Below are 22,321 nucleotides of genomic sequence, written 5' to 3'. Positions count from 1 at the left end.
AGGTCCCGGAGGCTGTGGCTGCTGCAGCCCTTGCCCTGGAGCCTTTGATTGGATTAGCAGGCGTCCCCCCCGGCCCCCTCCCTAAAAAGTCCTTAGCTACGGGGCTGAGAACACCAATGTTTCCAGTGAAAGTAATGGCATTACTTATTTTTGGTCTGTAGGTGGCAGCAACTAGCCGCAGTAATGGTTTTGGTGTACTCACATCTGCCTTAAAAGTCCTGCACCGTGCTGTATACCCAACATACTCTGTTCATATTTAAGATTTGTTTTTGCAAGCACATTCATCTAGCTTAATATCACCAAATGTAATGTGACACACAATTACCAGTATATCTTGAAAGATTTTGTTTTGATGAGGAAACAGGTTGATCAGATTCAGAATCCAGACATCAAACTGGAGTGAAATACTGGATTGGATCCCAACCTTCCCTTCGACTCAGGCAACTTCTGCTGATCTGCTCTTCCTTATCCTGTGCCATTTCCAAGGCTCCTCCAGTTGCAGGAGCGGCTTTTCAAAGGGTGCAAAAGGGGCTTCAGAAGGGAAGGGGGAGGCAGATGGTAGGAGAGAGTATATGCCCAGCAGGGAGATCCTTGCCTGCAAGGAGCTTATTCTCTACACTGTGATGGAGAGAAATGGTAGTGGATGGAAAGGGTGAAAGATGAAAAAGTAACAAGGGATCAATGCAAATGAATGTAATCACTCAGGCTCTGTTTCTGTTGGGCACATTATTTGGTTATGTTTATATGTATTGGTAAAATACAGAGAACAAATTGACAAGATCCCAGTGAAATCTGAAGAAGCACTGACCTGTGAACAAGTGTGTTTTTCAGGCCCTGGAGAAGATGCCGTGCAATAGTTCTGACCCTTGGAGTGAGAATAGCTTGTGAAACATGAAATGTTTCGTGTTTTGCTCGCTCACCGAGGGTGGTCTCTAAGAACTGTAACAGTTTATGTACATTGGTTGTGTTTGCCCATGGTGCTGGCATTTTATTCCCTGGCCACAGAAAGGGGTAATCTTCATGGAGAGGATGATGGTAGAAAATAAGAACCTGAAAAATCAAAAAAGAGGAGGGAGATGTGTTAAACACAAGAACCATCTTCCCAAGCACATTTTTGTTGTCAAACAGTCCCACTGAAAGTACTTTCTATCATTGGGCAAGGGAAAGGATTGGAAAACAAGGCCTTATTGATTTGGTGTTAACATATAAATAGGAGCAGGACAGCACTTAAAAGCAAGGGAAGACTCCTGTGGAACGAATCTCACTTCAGCCAGCCACGAGGTGGCTTTAAGACTTTTTCCCAGTCTACTTGGAACAAAGTTTGAGCACTGTTGTCACCTTTAAGACCAACAATGTTTTATTCTGGGTATAAGCTTTTGTGTGCAGGCACACTTCTTTAGATACGCTGAAACAAAAGTCACCAACATATAAGTGAAGGGTGGGGAGCAATGTTCCCTCTAAGTAGTGTTGTGAGCAAAAATTCTGCTTTGTGAGCTACTGACATTAAAGTTGTGAGCAAGCAATTTGGCTCCTGCATAAATTTGTTTGCTCTGGAGGCATCCTTCCTGAGCTAAGACAAAAATGTGTGAGCTGGGGGCTAAAAGCTTTGAGCTAGCTCACACTAACTCAGCTTAGAGGGAACACTGGTGGGGAGTCAGTCTCTGACAGTGCAATCCTATGCAGAGTCACTTCAACATTAGCCAACTGATCGCAGTGGGCTTAGACTGCAGTAGCTGTGCAAAGAATTGCACTGGCACCCTCTATGGTTTTATGAAACATGAGAAATGAAACAGCTAACTTCCTCCTATTAGCACTTTATGAATATCTGCATTTTACTTTCCCCCATTTTTTCACATGCTATGCATTCTCCTTCCTCTGCCATGGAGCACAAATCTATCCAAACAAAACAGGCCATTCCTCCGCACAACTGGGATACTCTGTGGTCAATCATGCACAAAGGAAAACAAAATTTTATTGGATCCAGTCCAAATGACATAAAATATTATGCAAGCTTTCGAATTCTATAGGACCCATCAACAGGCAGATGCTACTACAAAAAATTACAAAACGAAGGAGGAGAAAAAGCAAAATTTTCTAGGTCCAGATCTTTTGACTCTCTCAAGCTAGTCTTTGATGTTGGATACTGGCATGCTCACAGTTTGATTGCTTTAGGTATTAGACTACAGCTCTTGGATTCCAGGAAAAAAGAAACAAACAACTCTGCTTTTTAACTGAAGATATTTCATGATTCCCCTCCACCGGATTTTGCATGGGCTAATTTGGCCCATAATACATTTAAAGCTGCTGTGCCCATCTATTGCCACTGGGGGGCTCCTTCAGCACAAGCTTCCAACCCTCTGACCTTCCTTAAAGGAGAGAGAAAGGGAGGGGGGGAGTGATATTCAATACATGTTGGGCTCATTTTGTAGCAGGTACTCATTTGCATATCAAGCAACACACCCCTAATGTAGCCAATCCTCCAAGAGCTTACAGTAGCTCCTATAAGAAGAGTTCTGTAAGCTCTTGGAGGATTGGCTACATTAGGGGTGTGTGGCCTAATATGCAAAGGAGTTCCTGCTACAAAAAGAGCCCTGACAGCTGACTGGAGCTTATGAAAAAGAGAGATGGCATGTACAGGTGACAAGTTTCTAGGGTTTTACAGGATGTAAAAACATAAGATAGATCAGGCATGCATAAGAAGTCTGACAGAAGAACTACAAAACAGTACTAGATGTATTAAGTTGTTCATAGCAGAGGCAGTGACAAAGGGAAACAACTTTGCCAATATGAGAAAATTCTAAAATTAGAGAAATGCAATGAGTAGGACCAGGATAATTTTGGGGGTGGTCACTAAGACCAATGAGCATACAACTCATAAGGGGAAGATATCTGGGAAGAATAATTTGGAAGTAACAGTGTATTCCAGGTTAACACACCACATTCAATGTTTAGTTTCATTCTCTTTCTTAATGAGAGAGAATATGTATGTGGTGGAGTCATATTTACTCATAAGAAAGTACTGGTTCATCACTATTTGCTACAATGTACAGTATCTAAGGAGAATTTCACTTTGCCATTGTTTTGAAGAAGTGGGAGAAGATTAAAGTCCACATAGTATGGAGTACAGTTATATTTCTACACAAGAAACAGAGCCATTGAGACCTTTATTCACTGATGAGTTTCATTTAAGAATATTCAAGAATCCTCACTTCCAAAACAGATTTTGCCACTTTATCAGCCATTTTATGGCTCCGATCACATAGGCAGGAAAATGCGGGGTGGGGGAGCGTGGCTGTTAGCCCCCGGGGCAAAATAACGCGCGGTTGCGCGATCAGACGTCCCGTGGAGGTCCCGTGTATAGGGGGGAGGTGCCGATCATACGACCATGCAGCAAAGAAGTGGCTGAAATGGACTACATGTCCCAGAAGGTCACTTGGTGGTAGGAGAAGGGAGAAACGGACGTGGGCAAGGGGTGGGGAAGAGGGAGCTTGAGTCCTCAGTGTGAGGGAAACTAACATTGGTGGTAAGGCGGGGGCGCATCTCGCTTTCTGCGACCTGAGACTGCTGGCCTGGAGGAAGGAAAGCAGCAGAGATTCCCGTTGCTGCCGCCTGGGGATGGCAGGAGACACTGCCGCCGGTTGCTGAGGGCAGGAGCCTGGGACGTGTACGAGACCGGATACCGACACGACCTTCGTCTCTGCTGCCGTGGTGTGCTTCGAAAGAGAGAGAGAGAACGAGGCAGAAAGATGGAATTAAAATGAACAAAGGCTGACAGCTTTGTCCGTGGAAGGGCTTGAGGGGCACAGAGAAAGGGGCGGGGGGGGAAGAAGGCTCTGACAACCATCTTGCCTCTCCTCCGCTTGGCGACTGGAGCTCCGCGAAGCGGGCGCTGACGGGCAGAGTAAACTGCTGTTGCCTTCTAACGCCTGACAATGAAACCGAAAGGCAGGTCCCCCGGAGGGGTTTTTTTTTGCCGCTCTGGGCGACTCTGAGCTGTCTTCCATCCGGCTCCTGGGGACGGTCGGACAAGCAGTCGCCTCTTCGCCTTCCTCCAGGGCAAACGTTTCTTTTTTCCTGTACACTGAAGTATGCGCATGCTCCGTTGGGTGCTTGTACGCATCCATGGAGACTTGGAAAAAAACACACCTTTTTGCGAGGGGACATGGGCGGGCGCTGGATGCCACTGGAAACGCGATCAGACGCCCGCCCTTGCCCCGGGGTTTCCGGAAACTAGTACCTCCGAGGTACTAGTTTTTTACCCCGCATCTTCGGTGGGAAGCTTCGGGTGAGCCACGGGAGCTCTACGCTTCCCAGATGTGGCGGTGAGATTGTGCCCGGAAAATCCACCTATCTTCCGTCCCTGTAGCGTGGCTAATGCTCTGTGTGACCGCAGCCTAACATTTAAAAAATGAGGTATCTGTAGGCTAGGTGTTACTTTGCAGTTAATTCTCCAGACATAAGGGCAACATATTGCTGTCATCAAAACCCTGCTTCCAGTTCTAATAGTGATCCAAATTGAGAGAGGGTTTCGGCACAGCACTATCGGTATCTCCTAGGAGTTGCTCCTGAGGGAGAGCAGAACTGTCCAGTTTGTAGGTCCTGGGGGAGTCCAGGACTTAAGGGGGGCCTAGGAGAAGGGTTCCTGAAGCAGATGGTTTGACATAGAAGCTCTTCCCAGGTGGTAGCTGTGGGAATTGAGCTCTCACTGTCTGCCCTGAAGCACAAGCTGACATAGGAGCCATCTTTGGCACACAGCCGTGAACACCCTACAACGAGAGGAGCAGATGAAGCGTCTAAATGTTTTCTACATTAAATGATCCTCTATGTAAAATATAAGAAGATATTCTGTAAGCAAGTCTTTTCTACTCTTTTGTGAGTTGCCTGCTGATATAGTGCTGAAGGATTTAACCAGATTGTAAAAGGATTAGAAAACAAAGGGGAAAGGGGGAATTGCCCCCCTCCTTTGACTTGAAAGTGGCTTTCAAACTACTGCAATTAACATATAAAATAAAATTAACTTGGTGGGAAGATATGCAACTCAAATCTAGATATGCTAAAGATGTCATAGTAGGATTTCAAGACATTAAAACACAGTTAGACAAGATCTGGCTATCAACAAGTGATAAAATGATTCAGAAAATATATAGATTCTTATTAGAAGAATATTTACTAGATGAAAGGGTTACCTCGACGATGATAGCATGGATGAAAGATATAGGACATACGATAGAACAATGGGCAAATACATGGAAAACATTGAAATATATGAGAGCGGTTAATTACAAAGAAAATATCTATAAAGTCTTGCACCAATGGTATCGGTCTCCAGATAAGATAGCTAAATATCACCCATCAATATCTAAAATGTGATGGAAAGTAAAAGAAATGTGGGGACGTTCTATCATATGTGGTGGCGTTGCACAAAAACAGCCGCATACTGGAAAATGACACAAAAGATAATCTTAGATATTATGAATGTAAATTTGGTCCTAACTCCTGAAATAGCTTTATTGAATATGATACCAGAGGATTATAAACAAAATGAAAAATTTTAACAATTGCAAGGATACAGTTGGCCAGATATCGGAAACAAGATAAATTCCCCACAGGAGAAGAAATACTGTGTAAATTGATGGAAGTAGCAGAAATGGACAAACTAAGTTTGAATTCTTCAAGGGAAAGATGAAAATGTATTTATTGAAAGATGGAGAAGCTTGTATAACTGGATTAACAAAATATGGAAAATTTACTCAAATGTATGAAAGGATGATTATTTGTAAACAATAATTAAGTGGGAAATTGATAAATAAAATTTACAAAATATCTAAAAGGGTCTATAAGAGGGAAGATCTTGACTGTGCTGACCCCCACTGATCTAACCGGTTATAAACTGAAAAAAGAATTGGATATTATCAATATGATTTAAAGCTGTGACTTTATAATGAATTTATTTGCATTATATTGAAATTAAATTGTATTCAGAGAAGGATTATTATTGGAAAGAGACTTAACGCATATTGGAGCCAATTTGGATTTTTAGCAACAAATTTTGGGAGATCAGTGATCTGGCTAAGCTGTTTTGGAGGAACAATGCCTGATTTGCAAATGATAATGGAGACATTAACAGGCATTTTTAATTCACCCATGTTGCCAATACAGTGCAATTTGTGTTTGTTAGAAAATCAGGTCCAGGAACTTTCTTCAAACTTTTACCAAACAGAAAATCTACCAAAACAATCACCAAATGAAGCACAAAACTTGAGGGTGCAATCAAGATAGGAAAAAATGAAAATATCAGGGATTAAACTGTTTAAAATGAAAATAGAAAAAAATAGCTGCCTATGTGCCTGAAGATGTTAAGGTGGAACGAAAGATAATTTTAAGCATTACTAATACATTTCTTCTGGATACTGCAAATAAACAAGGGAAGATCTCTACTTTCACACTGAAATTTTACAGGAACAGTCCTCAACTACAGAAAATAAAAGCATATTTGTCTGTAAGGAAAGAGTTGCAAGTTATTTTAGATACTGCAGGTGAACAGGGAGAGATTTCTGCTCCCACATGGAGATTCTACAGGAACAACCCTCAACTACAGATAATAAAATGCTGGAACTCAAGAAGGAGGGGGGAAAAAAGTGGGGAGGAGAAATTATTACTTAAGGTGGAATGGTTACAGCAGAGCAAATAATACTTAAAATTGAAGATAAGGAGATTTAATGAGATCCAAGGATATAAAACTTAAGAGAAACTGTGATTAAAATTAAATGTTGAAAGAAATAAATGGTATAAGAGTTTCTATATTAAATCATAGAAAGCTCAAAATCTTGTGATTCAAAAGTAAATAATAATAGCTTTATGGAGAAAACTTTTAAATCTTATAATGTGATATAAAAATCAAATATTACTAACAGTTGTATGGAATTTAGCGATTAAAATTGAAATAAAATAAAATGTTAAAGAAATATTTGTTATAAGATATTTGTATGTATTATTTTAGAAAATCTTAAAGATAAATATTATCAACACTAGAAATGTGAAGTTATTCAGTATTAGGTATGGTTTTTTAGGGTTAATTTAAAATATATAGAAATGCTTTGGTTATAGAAGGGCTATGTATAAGCAGTTATGGAAACTTTTATAAAGAATGTGAAATTGAAATTAGTACTAGGTATGTCTTTTTTTAAGGGTTAATATAATTTTTTGGAATGTTTTGGTTATAGAATGGCTAATTACAAGCAGCAGAACATTACGGATCTATAATTATATGTGTACTAGGAATAAGTCCCATTGTGGAAATAAATACAACGAGCTCTAGGAAGAAGCTCTGGGAGAGTGCCCCATCCTTGGGCACTCAGCATCAATTTGCTGTGGTGACCTCAGTAGGGTATAATGACAGAGAGTCCACAATTTTCTCCTGGGAAACTGATCTCTGCCATCTGAAGAACAGTTGTAACCCTGCTTGATCTCCATCCCTCCAATGGAGACTGGCAACAGTGGTTCCCCATGAGGGAATGGCTGGTTTGGAGGGTGGAGTCTATGGCATCACACCTGTCTGAGGTCCCACCCTACGTCAAACCACACCCTCTCCAGGCTCCACCCCTTAAATCTCCAGGAATTCTCCAAACTGGAGCTGGCAACCCTTTCTCCCTCCCAGCCCACCGTCAACATACCATTATCTGCCCCCTGGCTTCAGCTTTCCATTTCCTCCCCCTCCCTCCTAGAGAGCAGGTATAATTCTGAGTGGTCTCCAGCCCCCACCTGGAGATTGGCAACAATGGTTCCCCGTGAGGGACAGCTGGCTTGGAGGGTGGAGTCCATGGCATTGCACGTGTCTGAGGTCCCACCCCTTCTCAAGCCTCACCCTATCCAGGCTCCATCCCTCAAATCTCCAGGAATTTCCTAACCTGGAGCTGGGAACCTTATCTCCCCGCCAACCGTCAACCTACCGTTAGCTGCCCCCTGACTTCAGCTTTCCATCTCCTCCCCCTCCCTCCTAGAGAGCAGGTGTAATTCTGAGTGTTCTCCAGCCCCTACCTGAAGATTGGCAACAATGGTTCCCTATGAGGGATGGCTGGCTTGGAGGGTGGAGTCCATGGCATTGCACCTGTCTGAGGTCCCACCCCTCCTCAAACCTCACCCTCTCCAGGATCCATCCCTCAAATCTCCAGGAATTTCCCACCTGGAGTTGGCAACCCTATCAGGACTGGCTAAAGATGTGAAGGCCTGGAAAAAATCCAGAAAAATTTGGGGGAAAACCCGTTTTTTCCCCTGAAGCCTTTTTTGTTTTTTTCCAAAAAATTGGAAAAATTGGAAAAAGAAAAGGACTTTTTTGTTTTTTTCCGAAAAATTGGGACAAAAGAAAAGAAAAGGAAAAAAAAATTGATTATGGAACGTTTTATTTTAACATGATGAATAAAATATTTTAAGACAAGGTGTTCAAATATTTTCGAAATCATTTCTAAAATATATATATATGGTATCAGATTGATCTAATTTCTGTGCACTGAGGACAAGCAAGTCCTAGGTTACAAACTGAACTCTCCAATGCAAGAACAAGATGCATTTCTTTCTTTAGGAGGTGCTATTGTCAGAAGAAAATAAAAAGGTTTCAGTTTTGTTTTTGCATGTGGGTGGGTATTCTGTTTGTAATAATTGTTTGGATACACTATATTTTTAATATGCTAGTTGTGATAATTTCATGCCAAGTAAAAATGTCCATATTCATATTTTATGTTCCTAAAGTAACAGAATGACTTTCAATCTAGAAAAGACAAAATAAATGCTAATGTAGCATTTTTTCAATTTTTCCAAAAATTTCTGTTTTTTTCTGGGGGGAAAAAACTGGAAAAAAAGCGGGTTTTTTCCCTGAGCTTCAAAATTTCCGGAAATTTTACATCTCTAGGACTGACCCCAATGAGTTTTCTCCCAAATGCCAAAATAGGTGTGGAAAGGGCCTTTTACTGACAGAACCTGGTTCCCTAGCAACAGGCACTCAGGAGAAAGTACAGTGGGAGGGGGTTATGCTGAAAGTCCTTTTTTTTTTTTACTGACAGAAGTTGGTTGCCTACCAAGAGCCACTGAGGGGACAGTTAGTCACAGTTAGGCCCACACAGGAGCCAAGAGAAGTGTCTTCCTCAGGAGAGAGTCCAGATTTGCAGGAGCCGCAGCTCATTTCCTCCAGGCCAGATCCTCCCTGGTGCTGCCGGCGCTGCTGAAGGAAGGCGGGAGAGCCACTGAAAGGCGCTGGGCAGCCTTCTCTTCGATGCAGCCCACTGAGCTATTGCTCTGACAAAGCGCCGGCCTTGAGGTGAGGGAGAGGGGCCGCAGGGGGCAGCGAAGGTGAGTGCTTCCCCTGCTTGCTGCTGCTTGCTAGGTCTGCCTCCTTCTCCCCCGTGGAGGGTTGCCGCTCCTTCGGTGGAGCGTCCATCCCCTTCGCAGGCTTCCTCCAGACAGAGCAAAACGCTGGCTGTCAGCTCTGTGGGCGGGGCCGAGCCAACGCAGCGAGGCAATGCAGCCAGGGGATTGGGAGTCTGCGAGAGTGGCAGCTGAGTGGGCGAAAGGCTGTGGGCGCGTGTCCAGGAGTCACACCAAAACTCTTTTATATATAAGGAAAGATAGATTGATTATGTAAGAGGTTATAAAAGATTTGACCATGAGAATCCATAGATATGAAATTAATAAAATTGAGACATGCTTATATATAAAAAGAAAAGTATTAAGATAACAAGACAGTATAATCTTTTTAAAGAAATTACAGAATGCTTTTATGATGTGAAGGCAATAACTTGATTTTTGCAGATGTCAAGAAATGTATGGATTCAAGTGACCAGATTTAATACAAAGAACTACCGGATTGTATAAGTAAAAGTATTAATGCAATGTAATAGAGCTTGTAGAAATAACTGTAAGCACTATTTTCACTTTTTTGTCCCCCTTCCCTATTCCCCTACTTCCCTCCCTTAAAAAAAAATAAAGTTTTTAACTGAATTACTGGACTGGATCCAAACTAAGCTGGCAATTTCCAGTGATCCCCCCTTTCCACTGTAGACCCTCCTCCTGCAATTTCTCAGGGACCCCCTACCCCCACAGGAGCAGCATTTTGTGGAGATTAGTGGGCTGTACCAGGAGAGGGGAGACAGGAAGGTTCCATTATGTTACTGGGAAATTTTTGTCTAGATACAACCCAGTTTATATAATTAAATGGAAGGGCTTCCGGTCTGGCTCCCGCGAAAGGCAGACGCATCCTCGGGTCGCTCCCGAGGGCGCCTTGCCCGCCCGCGGTGGAGGAGGGAATCCGCGCAAGCGGAGACCCGAACGAGCCCCTCAGATGAGAGGAGCTCGGATCCGGGGCGCTTTAGGGCGTTCCAGGGGGGAGTCTCTCTTTCGGTCGAGAGATCGGAGATTGAGACTCTCGCCATGCCCTGCCCCTTTGGACCTTGCTGCGTGAGCGACCCCGTTCTACGGGGTTTAGCGGAACCACCGGGCGTCACCGAGTGATGAAGCGGGAAAAAAAATGGAAAAGAAAAGACTGGCGTAACTGTGAGTTGTCAAAATACAGAGAAAATGAACTAAGAACGTTTCCCCCCCCTTCAGCGGAAAATGAGGAGATTAATCCTCTATAAGCGAGAAAGAAAAAAAAGAAAAGAGGGGGGGAATGGACTGAGCGAATAGTGATGTTTTCCTTTGATGTACTTGAAAATAAGCAAGAGGTTTTGTTTCCCTGGAGCGCATTTTAAAAACTTTACTAAAAATAAAAAAACAAGATGTCGGAGCTGGGTAAAGACAAGCGGGGGAGAAGGGAGGGACTTCCGTCTGGGCGTTTGTGTCAACGTGAGTGCCGGCTGTTTAATATTTGGACTGTGTATGGCTATGAATCCAACGGGGATTGTGAAGGAAAAGAAAAGCTTGAATTGTGACAGCGAAAAGTGCCTCATGAGCGCTTATAAAAGTCAACAATTGAAGAGGAGAATCCAGCGAAGGGGATTGGGAGCGGATAAAAGCGAAATTGAAATTAATACCATTCTCAAAGCTGGAGATCTCCGGGCATGGCATGAAAGGAAGACAGCTTACAGCACAGGAACTGAAAGAGTTAACAGCGACCCGAAGGAGGAGGGGAAGAAGCCGGAGGCAAGAGAAAAACAGAGGAAGCCCCTCCCGTCACTGAGAGGGGAAAAGTAATCAGCGCGTTAAAGAAGCGGTTTCTGAATGTGCCCTGAAGAGACTTTTTAACAGAAATTCAAAGGAACATTACTAACAAATTAACATAGAAAGTAACTGGAATGGAAAAAAGATGTTTGACAACACGCAGAAGAAGCCTTTGATGATTGGACATTACTAACAGTTTAATCTAACAGTTAATACATCACTCAGCTTTCTCTTCCTCCCACTATATACCCTCCTTATCTTTCTTTTTAAGCGAAACTCCTCCCCTTTTTAGGGGAGTCAATAAAATCTTTATACAAAAAAAAAATATAATTAAATGGAAGATTCTTTCTACCTGTTGTTTCTTTTCCCAGAGGTAGTTTAAGGTGACATTTTCTACACACTCCTTTGTGCAAAGTTTTGATCCAAATACTTCTTGGATCCTGTTGATCAGGTACACGTGATGGCTGTTACTCATAGCATAAAAATGATTGAAATCCAGGAAGATCACTTCTGTGGAGTGATGTGTTAGGAAGGTGTTTATCTCCATCAGCCCATCACACACTTTGATTCCAAACAAGCCATGTATAAAATAGATCTCTTGTCCAGGTTCACCTGGTTTGGAGGATACACGAAGGTCAAAGTAGCGAATTCCACCTTCAAGCTGCTCCTTGAACGTCAGGTTTTGTGTCACTGCCCATTTCTTCATTATCTTCTTTACTAAAGAAATTTTAGCCAACCGTTTGATGGTAGTGGCTTGATCTGGCCCCACGGGGGATTTGTCATCAACCCAGTAGCTGAAGGAGTCATGTGATCCTAGAGAAAAAAAAGGCGATATTGTTTTATTCTTACCACATTAGATCTTTCTACTGAAATCTGGATTCTATCTACACATTCAGCAGCAATGAGATTAGGCTGAGAAAGAGTGAGTGACTAGCCCAAGATCACCCAGTGAACTTCATGGCTGAGTGGAAATTTGAACCTGGGACTCCTTGGTCCTAATGAATAACTTAACTGCTACACCAACACTGGCTCCCACTATGATGTATTTACTGTTACAAACATAATCCTAGTTTAACCTCCTGGGTATTTCTTCCCTGCTCCTTTTGATATATATATATTTGCAAACATTTACTAATGCCTACAACAGTTCGTTATTCTCAAGAAATCAGATGATGATTGTTCTTTTTTTGGTATCTAACTCTTTAGTACAAAGTGAGTGTCCAGTGGCACCCTTTAAGACCATCAATGTTTTATTCAAGGTACTAGGAATAAGGTCCATTGTGGAAATAAATACAATGAGCTCTAGAAAGAGGCTCTAGGAGAGTGCCCGGCTTTGGGCACACAGTGTGAATTTGCTGTGGCGACCTCAGCAGGGTATAATGACAGAGAGTCCACCATTTTCTCCTGGGAAACTGATCTCTGCCATCTGAAGAGCAGTTGTAATCCTGCTTGATCTCCATCCCTCCAATGGAGACTGGCAACAGTGGTTCCCCATGAGGGAATGGCTGGTTTGGAGGATGGAGTCTATGGCATCACACCTGTCTGAGGTCCCACCCTTCGTCTAACCACACCCTCTCCAGGCTCCACCCCTCAAATCCCCAGGAATTTTCCAACCTGGAGTTCGCAACCCCATCTCCTTCCCAGCTAACCATCAACCTACCGTTATCTTCCCCGCTGACTTCTGCCCTCCCTCCTGCAGAGCAGTTGTAATTCTGAGTGGCCTCTAGCCCCCACTTGGAGATTGGCAACAATGGATCCCCATGAGGGACTGGCTAGTTTGGAGGATGGAGTCTATGGCACTGTACCTGTCTGAGACCCCACCCCTCCTCAAACCTCACCCTCTCCAGGCTCCACCCCTCAAATCTCCAGGAATTTCCATACCTAAAGTTGGCAACTTTATCTCCTCCCCTCTCAGCAGCCTCTTCCTAGGCAAAATTCTGTCTTTCTCATTAGTGGGGAGCAAAGCAGCCAGGGCTAGTGATGCCATGCCAGTCTGGAGGCATGAAGTCACCCTGAGAGTGCTTGCAGGCCTAGGGTTGCCATTGCCAACAAAGACAAATTGATGCAAAGGAGGATGGAAAAGTCTCCATATCTCTATTTTGCCTTAAATTGGTTTTGATGCCAGCAGAGTGAGAAAATGCCAGAGGCTCTGAGTGGGTGCCCCATGGTAAATGCACCAAACAATTCCTAAAGATTTTCCAAAACACCACTCTGTCGAGAAATCCCCTGCCAGAACGCAACTCATCCCCAGCACTTTGAATTAGTACCAGAGCTTTTTTTGCCTTGTGGTATTCTGCTTGTGGTGTGATCTGTCTTTTTTGTGGTGTGGCATGGTTGTGTTATTGGGCTTGTTTCTTTCGAAGGGGAAGTGTTGTGAGTGAGGACATATTTTATCTCCAAATACACCAGGTCGCATAAGCAACTGACAGTTCCAACTGTCTTGGGGGGGGGGGGAGTTTGAGGTGCGAAATGGAGTGAAGTCCAATCAGTTTCCATATGCAAATGACCTTGAAATGCGGGCCCAATCAGAGAAGAGTGGCCTAGGCTGCAGTGGGTGGGAGATAACTCAGGCAACGCAGGTAGTGGATAGGGACAGTTTCTGAGTGACATATCAGGGAACCAACTGATTTTGCCAGGCACAGAACTTTACCACCTCAACAGGCTTTTATACTTATAGAGAGATAAGCTTTTGTGTGCATGCACACTTCCTCAAATACATTGAAATGGAAGTTGACAGTTCATACATATAGGTAGAGGATGAGCAGCAAATTAACTTAAAAGTAATTAAAGGTGTTAAAGTAATGTTTTAATTTAATGTTAATTAACATTTTAATTAAAATCAATTAACAATACATTAACAATAATTAACAATATGACATCAATATTAATTAATGAAACATTTAACTAACTAACATTAATTAACATTGTTTAATTAACAAAATTAATTTAAACACCTTTAATTATGTTTATGCTAATTTGCTGCTCACCCTCTACCTATATGTGTGGACTGTCAACTTCCATTTCAATGTATCTGAAGAAGTGTGCGTGCACATGAAAGCTTATACCTTAAATAAAACTCTGTTGGTCTTAAAGGTGCCACTGGACCAGTGTTCCCTCTAAGCTGAGTTAGTGTGAGCTGGCTCACACATTTTTAGCCTCTGGCTCACACATTTTTGTCTTAGCTCAGGAAGGATGGCTTCAGCGCAAACTAATTGATGCAGCAGCCAAATCTCCTGCTCACAACATTAATGCCAGTAGCTCACAAAGTAGAATTTTTGCTCACAGGGCTTAGAGGGAACATTGCACTGGACTCGAACTTTGTTCTACTGCTTCAGACCAACATGGCTACCCTCCTGAATCTTTTTTTTAAAGTATCTATTATATACTCACTAAAAGCAAGGCTTTTCAAGCACTAGGAGCTGCATATGAGAATAGGATCTGTGGGCTGGGAAATTCCTGGAGATTTGGGGGGTGGAGCCTGAGGATGGCAGGGTTTGGGGATGGGAGGGACTTCAATGGGGTATAATGCTATGGAGTCAACCTTCCAAAGTGGCTATCTTTTCCAGGTGAATTGATCTCTGTTGCCTGGAGATCAGTTGTAATAGCAGGAGATCACCAGCCACCACGTGGAGGTTGGCAACCCTACATATGATTGACATTTAGAGCTGCTACTCGGTATAAGGCAGGCATGAGAGGATGTCAGCTGCCTCTCTAAACAGCAGAAGATAACACTGATGCCACCCTAACCCTGACACCGAAGGCATCTCTCAGAACAACACAACCCTTATCTTAATTTGGCTTGTTGCCTGTGGATACTGCCATATTTAATATATTGTACTGCCATCATCACAGCGAAGGTGAACAAAGATTTCCAAAGAATACCATCCATTTTTTTCAGATCGAACCATGTTATGACTCCGGGTAGTCTTTAGTCGAATGACAAGCTACCTTCCCCATGCCCAATGGTCAAATGTATTCTCTAGACCATCAGAATATCTTGCCACATCCCAAAGCTGCAAATAGAAGCTGACTGAAGTTTAGTGTCTCATTAATCCACTTTAGATCTACCCTTCTACCTGGGGTAATGTCAGAATCCAAAATAACATGGAATCACCTTGAGGGGAACACTACATTACTGCATCCTGTGCTATCTACTGTGTATCTTATTTGTCTCCCCTGGAGTGAAACCAGCACTGGGGAGTAACTTCCTTTTGGTACCCCACGAAACTGAAGGATTTATTATTACAGCTAAATATCCCCCCCCCTTTGGAACATGTTCTATATGAATAATTTCTGTAGGATCAGAGCTGGGAATGGGACTTAATAGGATGAGTGGGTGGGGCTAAATTTGAGGGGAGTCAGGAATAGAGCGGGGGAATTTCATTAAGGGCCTCCCTACCACCCCCCAATTTGGGGCACCAAGGAGAAGTACAGCTAGGGAAGGAGTAGAGAAAGGCATTGCCCTCTTTCCACCACAGGAAGAAAAGCTGCTGAGAGGGAGGTGCTATTTTGAATCCAGCAACTGCCCAAAGAGTTAGCAGGTACCACTATAACTGATCTCTTCCTGCAATTGCAAGGCTGCTTTTCACTAAGAAAGAGCATACAATGTAAAAAGCTCGCTGGACCTTATTATCAATCTGTTCAACATAACGTAAAATCAAATGGGCAAGGCAAAAACAACAACAACTAGTGGTCACTGTAAATGAGGGATTCTCAAATTAGTAACAAAGCTTAACCTTCATAACTGATAGCTTAAGAATGTTCAGGAATTCCACTGAGGCTTATTAGGCTGTGTTCTCATAGTCATTTTAGATATGATGATACACAAGGAAGAAGCCTACTTTTGTTGACACCCACAGTTATACCCAGCATGTGCTGTGCCAGCCACATGCGCCTGCCACCACGTGCCTAATTCTACTATTATCACCAACCTACACAGAGTAAGTTTCACAGAAGTGCTGTAAGAAATACATACAACAAGGTCAACCTGCGGGCATGGTTGAGAGAGCTTTCTCCTGGGGCTGACACTACACCGAAGTAGTTATGTGAACAGGCGGTCAAAGGTTTCAAAATCTTCATTCAAGAACAATCCAGGCCAACTGTTAATATCAAAAAGATCATTTGGATGGTCTCTGCATCACACACACAATTTTTTTAAAAAAATGGAAAGATCTTCATAAGATTACTTTTCTTCATGTGCTACACTGATCTTGTGAAAAGTACCAACATATAGTTACAAGTGATCACAAAACTCTAGAAATGATCAGGATGTGGTAATGTAGGATTTTGTCATTTGGATAGAGGAGGCACTTCCATAAAATGCAGTCAAGTAGTTCTCCCAAAATGGTGTATAAGTTAGACCCAAGTCTCCTCATTCAGGAAGATGCTCTAGTACACATTAGCCATCTGCCACATATTTCCCCCACTTTTCTTCCAAGAAGCAGAGAGGCCACAGGGCTCCCACTCTCCTCCCCTAGATTCCACTGCTCCTGCCTGGTGCAGCAGCAGGAACAAAACTGTGGGGAAACTGGCATTGTGCCAACACACTAATGTTGTTCCCAGCATAATGCCAATTTCACTGTCCCCTCCCCTCCAGTGTCTCCCACAAGTTGCCAGCATTCAGTTGGCAACTTGAGTTATCTCATCCTTTTTATCTTCATGAGGAATCTGCAAAGTGAAGTGGGCAAAGCTGAGAGAGAATACCGCACTGCAAGTGGATGCTCTAAATTCAAATCACCATGCAGGCCACATCTGTACATTCTGATTTATGAAATATATATATATTTGTAAATTTATCTATCAGGATTTGTTTATTAAAGAGGATAATGCAGAAGAAAGCGAGACCCCTGCTATTTTCTTGCTGGAGAAAGCCATCTTGTGCTTGTTTCACCCCACTCGGGGGGAAAATGGGTACCATTATTGGAACGGAGGCCTAAATGAGGAGATTGAACAAAAGTCTTCTACTTTTACTGCACGACTCTAACCACTACACTAGCATTTGTTTTTAGGTGCCATTTCCTTACCGACATAGCATTTTGTTTGCTTCAAGGTTATCATAATTGTTTGCAGAAGAACATAGGAATTTTGTACTTTAGAACATAGCTAATACCAGCTCCACTGGAAATAAGCCTACCCTTACAGAAGGAAACTTACTAATTTGTTTATTGAAAAGATTTATAAACCCGCCAGAAAAGATTTATAAACCCGGCATCCCAGGTCCCAATGTCGGATGATGGACTGACTCAACTTTTTGTGCACATTTCTGCCTAGATTTCAGTGCCAAGTCTGGTACAGGGCTAGTCCTCCTCCTACAGGGATTAATAGGATTAATAAATCTTTTGGGATCCTTTTCCTAATTTTCCATTTCTTCATTTTCTCATGGCAATGACCCAAAGAAAACAGATGGCCAGCTTCGTTCCTTGTTCTATAATTCAGTGAATCCCTTCATCCAGTTGTTCCTGATTGGCTTCCGTGGAGTGGTAGTGGATCAGTGCTCCCCACCCCCATCCAAGCTTTTGAAGGAGTAATCTAACTATTTAGTTTCCCTCTGAGGAGAGTACACTACAGCAAATCTATAAAAATGATTCTACATGTTGAAAAAGGAACTAAAAATCAACTGTGTATCAGCTTGCCCTGAACATCAGTGTGCCCTGAAAATAACTTATAGATTCAGCCAGTCTTACAGACCAGACAGCCTCAAAGTCTGGTTCTGAATCGGGGCATGATTGCTTCCACACAGGGAAACACCACCCCTCTCCGAACAGCAAGTTGTGTCCCTGTTTTTGGTAGCATCCCCAGGATGTCATGCCCAATCCAGGAACGATTCATGTAACTCTCACACTTTTCTCCAATGAAAAATCAATTTTTCTCTGCCTTATCATGGCACACAAAGGGCTTTTTTGCATTCCCAACTGAGCCACGCAGTGCAGTTCAGCTTGGAAGAGGGCAAAATGGAAGCTGCTGAGCCACAGGGGATGGTGGGTGAGTTTGACATGATGATTGTCTAATGGTGAGAAAAGGGGAGGGGAAGTGACAACAATGAATAGCATGGGGGGGGGGTGCATGCAAACTTCATTCTGCCATACTGCTCACTTCTGCTCCGGGTGCAGCTTTGTGGCTCTCTGTGTGGGAACAGCCTTAACTAAGGCAAGTTCTTATGTCAGCTCTCATCTAATCCTTGGAACATTCATGTCAAAGAAAAATATTAGTGCAAATCATACCACTTATCATAGTGACACATATTACAACAGAGATTCTGCTTCATTACCTTATAATAAGGCTTTTAAACAATCTTTCTTGCTAAGGGTGAAGGGAAAATTAAAAAAAAATTAAACAGAAATTATAATTCTATGCATACTGAATTTCCAAAGGGCATTAACCCCTATTTTAACACTAGGGAAAGCTTCCTTTAAACCAACAGTTTTGTCTTTGAACATGGCTGGATTTAAACATCCCACTTAGCTGCAGTTTACCATAACTGGTTGTACAGACCCTAGTTAGTCTACCAGTCACAGATAACCAATCACCAAATGCCATATGGATTAGGGATGTTTTAAGATCCTGATGCTGGGAAAGATTGAAGGTCAAAGTGGACGGGGACGGCAAAGGATGAGATGGTTAGACAGTGTCATAGATGCAACGAACATGAAGTTGAGCCAACTTCAGAGGACGGCGGAAGACAGGAAGGCCTGGCGTGATCTGGTCCATGGGATCACGAAGAGTCAAACTCGACTGTGCGACTGAACAACAACAACAAAAAACGTGCTCTACACAAGTCCATTACTGAGGGTGCATTCCATATATCCCCAACGAGCTCATTCCACTGAATTAGAGCCATTACTACGAAAAACGCCCAGGACTGCACTGAACATATCTAAATACTGAAGAAATAAGAACTGAATGCTGCAAGGACCTCAACTGGGGTATTAGATTACACAAAAGCGGTGGTCCTTTATAGTGACGCAGTATGAGGAGCGTCTGTATGCTTGTGATGAGATGCAATGAGGAGACATGAGGCAGACTTTAAACATGCAGAATTGTAATAAGCCTTTCCACTATTTTTCGTATTTTCAGCAACCAGTACTACTATTCTTACATCTTACATCTCTTTTAGTGCTTGGTGAATAATAAATAAGTTTTATGGCTGATATCAGGGTTTTTTGCCTCTAAGTCTGAAAACCGTTAAATAAAATCATTAACAGGAGGGGAAAAGCAGCTGAAAATAATAATAATGCCAGCAGACCTTTTGGTGAAACTGAATTCCCCACGTCTTCCCTGAAGACAGTTCTCAGGCTCTTTGATACAGCTGAAAGCAGACGGGGCTTGCTTTTAATTATTGCCTCCATTGTCCCTAGCCAGGTGCAGAAGTAATGATAATGATCGCGAGCAACATTACAAAGATTTCTATTGCTTACATTTGTCATTACAATAGCATGCCTTTAAAAGCAAGATAATATAGGACTCAGGCTGTCGGTACTGAAGGTGTCATGAGGAGGACACTAAGAGGAAACTGACAGTCATCTAACTTAGTCTGAAGAGTCACTGGCTTATCTTTAAATGTTATTAGTGCTTATAAGCTATGATGTAACACAGAGATAGTATATCACTCTGTACATGTTACATAACTGATCACACTTAAATTACACATTACCTTTATTACACATTGGGAAGGAGTCATAGACACACGTGGCAAGGTTGCATAAAACAATTCTTTTTCTACATAATTACTATGTGTCCTTTCCTGCCTCATAACAGATGACATTTGAATCATTTGATAACGGTTGAGGAATCAAGGTAATTAGCTCCCAATGACCTAGAATATTGATAGCACAATAAAGACAAGAAAAGTCAAAGCTGACAGATCTCAGACTTCTCTCCAAACTATCACCTGTCATGTCCCATAGATGACTGATGAACAAAATACCCTTTAAGAGATTATTTGCACTGACACTGGCAAGAAGCATGCATCACATCAACTATAAGTCTTCTCACCGCCACTATCAGGTTCATTAAGTATGCTTTCACGTTTAAGTCCAGTGGCACCTTTAAGGCCAACAAGGTTTTATTCAAAGTGCAAGCTTTTGTGTGCAAAGCACACTTCTTCAGACAAATTTGCAAATATTCCAATTTGTCTGAAGAAGTGTGCTTTGCACACAAAAGCTTGCACTTTGAATAAAACCTTGTTGGCCTTAAAGGTGCCACTGTGGACTCAAACTTTGTTCTGCTCCTTCAGACCAACCTGGCTACCCACCTGAATTCTGCTTTCAAGTGTTATCTTTGCAATCCCCATAACAAAGGTTGGATTATAACAGTGTGCTGAGATGAGCTGATATCTAGGAGTTTGTGAAACCTCAGAGTTATCTGAAAATGGTTTTAATTCTAAGTTTTAAGTATCTGATAACCATAACCCTATTCAGACTGAATAATACTAAACCATAGGCCTCAGCCCAGATGATATTGTACCATAGCACATGGGACCTTTTAAGTCTAAGATGCTGCTGTGAAAATAAGCTAACCTGTTCCACGTCAGTTAGCCATGCTATTTCTCCTTTAACTGGTGCATAAAAGGTAAAGGTAAAGGTTCCCTTGCTCGAAAGCCAGTCGAATCCGACTCTAGGGTTGCGGTGCTCATCTCCGTTTCAAAGCCGAAGAGCCAGCGCTGTCCGAAGACATTTCCGTGGTCATGTGGCCAGCACGACTAAACACCAAGGCGCACGGAATGCTGTTACCTTCCCACTGAAGTGGTGCCTATTTATCTACTTGCAATTTCTTGCTTTCGAACTGCTAGGTTGGCAGGAGCTGGAACTGGCCTGGAAAAATATTGTTGATTCCAAGGAACCAGCATGACATTTTTAGACACCAGTTCTTAATATAATGAAAAGCTATGGTTGATTTTAAAATAAATGGGCGTGCCACAACATCTGATTGTTTTGATGTGCAACCCGTACTCTAGGCAAGACACAATAAGGAGAAACACAATTGACAAATGTGTCCTTATGTGTTCAATCTGTATGCAGAATGTATCATAAGGAAAGCTGAAGTAGATTTAGATGAAGAAAGAGGGGAAATGATAGAAAAAACATTAACATTTTGAGATATGGAGATGACACCATATTACTGTCAAAAAACAGTAGACTTGAAACAACTACTGATAAAAGTTAAATCAGAAAGTGCCAAAGCAGGATTACATCTGAACATCAGGAAGACAAAAGTACTAAGTACTGGGCAATCACACTACTTTAAGGTTGATGAAGAAACTGAATTTTTTCAAGGTTTTCAGTTCCTTGGCTCCATCATCAACCAAAAGGGAGACTGCAACCAAGAAATCAGAGGGAGACTGAGACAGGGAAGGGCAGCCATAAAGGAGCCAGAAATGCGGCTCCCACCTCTCACCAAGCTTGTGCTGGCAGGAGGGGACTGATCTGCCTCCTCGGAAGGAGGGAAGACGGGCACCAGCACTGTGATAAGTGCAGCACCAGGTGCAGCACCCCCCCCCCCCGCCCTATTTCAGTGCAGGTTTCAAGTGGTTGCCTTTTAAGGGAGTCAGGTAGGAATTTTTCACCCCCTTTTTTTCAATTTGGCCTTAGAAGAAGGGGTGTTTTTGCCTACCATGCACTGATGTCAGAGGCTTTGAGAAATTGGCCTTGGGGGGCCATTTTTTGGTTAAACAGGTCACTTTGTGGTTAGGTAGGGTAGCGCGATTAGGAAGTTGAAAATGGTGAGCACCTGGGCATTTTTACAAAGGGAATTAAAGGGTCCTCCAATAACGGCTTTCGGGCCATTGGGGCTCAAGGCCGGGAAGGGGTGATCTGCCTTAGAACAATCTGGCCCGGCCTATCTTAGCAGGCCTTGCGGCTTCTGGGGTAGTGAGCCAGGGGTTCTTCTAAATATGCCAGGCCGCTGGTTGAGAGCTACATGGGGCAGGTGCATCGCCCAGGAAGAAGTGAAGGTGGTCAGGAGTTTGACACCTGCCATATTCCTTTGTGCAGTTTAGTAACCCACTGCCAGTTGTTTGATTATAAATAGTTAATAAAGTGGCCCTTGTTGAATCCATATTGGTGTCCGTCTCTTCATTCTGACTGTGGTGGCAAAGATCCTTAAGTGTAAGGATGTGTCACTGGTGAACAAGATCAAGATAATTCATGTCATAATATTCCCCATTACTATGTATGGA

At 42.7% G+C, this 22,321-nt stretch overlaps 1 protein-coding gene across 1 annotated transcript in view; it reads right to left on the bottom strand.

The window, feature by feature from the left end:
• Positions 1-22,321, bottom strand: part of PLCXD2 (phosphatidylinositol-specific phospholipase C, X domain containing 2) — a 40,923-nt gene that overhangs the window by 6,119 nt on the left and 12,483 nt on the right. The window contains exons 2-3 of the mRNA XM_015405947.1: positions 11,501-11,961; positions 809-1,050 (exon numbers count right to left, since the gene is read on the bottom strand). Of these exons, the coding sequence (XP_015261433.1) occupies positions 809-1,050; positions 11,501-11,961 (703 nt within the window). The remainder of the gene's footprint in view (positions 1-808; positions 1,051-11,500; positions 11,962-22,321) is intronic.

The sequence above is a fragment of the Gekko japonicus genome, unplaced genomic scaffold (assembly GCF_001447785.1).
Source record: "Gekko japonicus isolate JY-2015 unplaced genomic scaffold, Gekko_japonicus_V1.1 scaffold365, whole genome shotgun sequence".
Classification (NCBI taxonomy): Eukaryota; Metazoa; Chordata; class Lepidosauria; order Squamata; family Gekkonidae; genus Gekko; species Gekko japonicus.
This window is presented reverse-complemented; position numbering and strand designations above follow the sequence as displayed.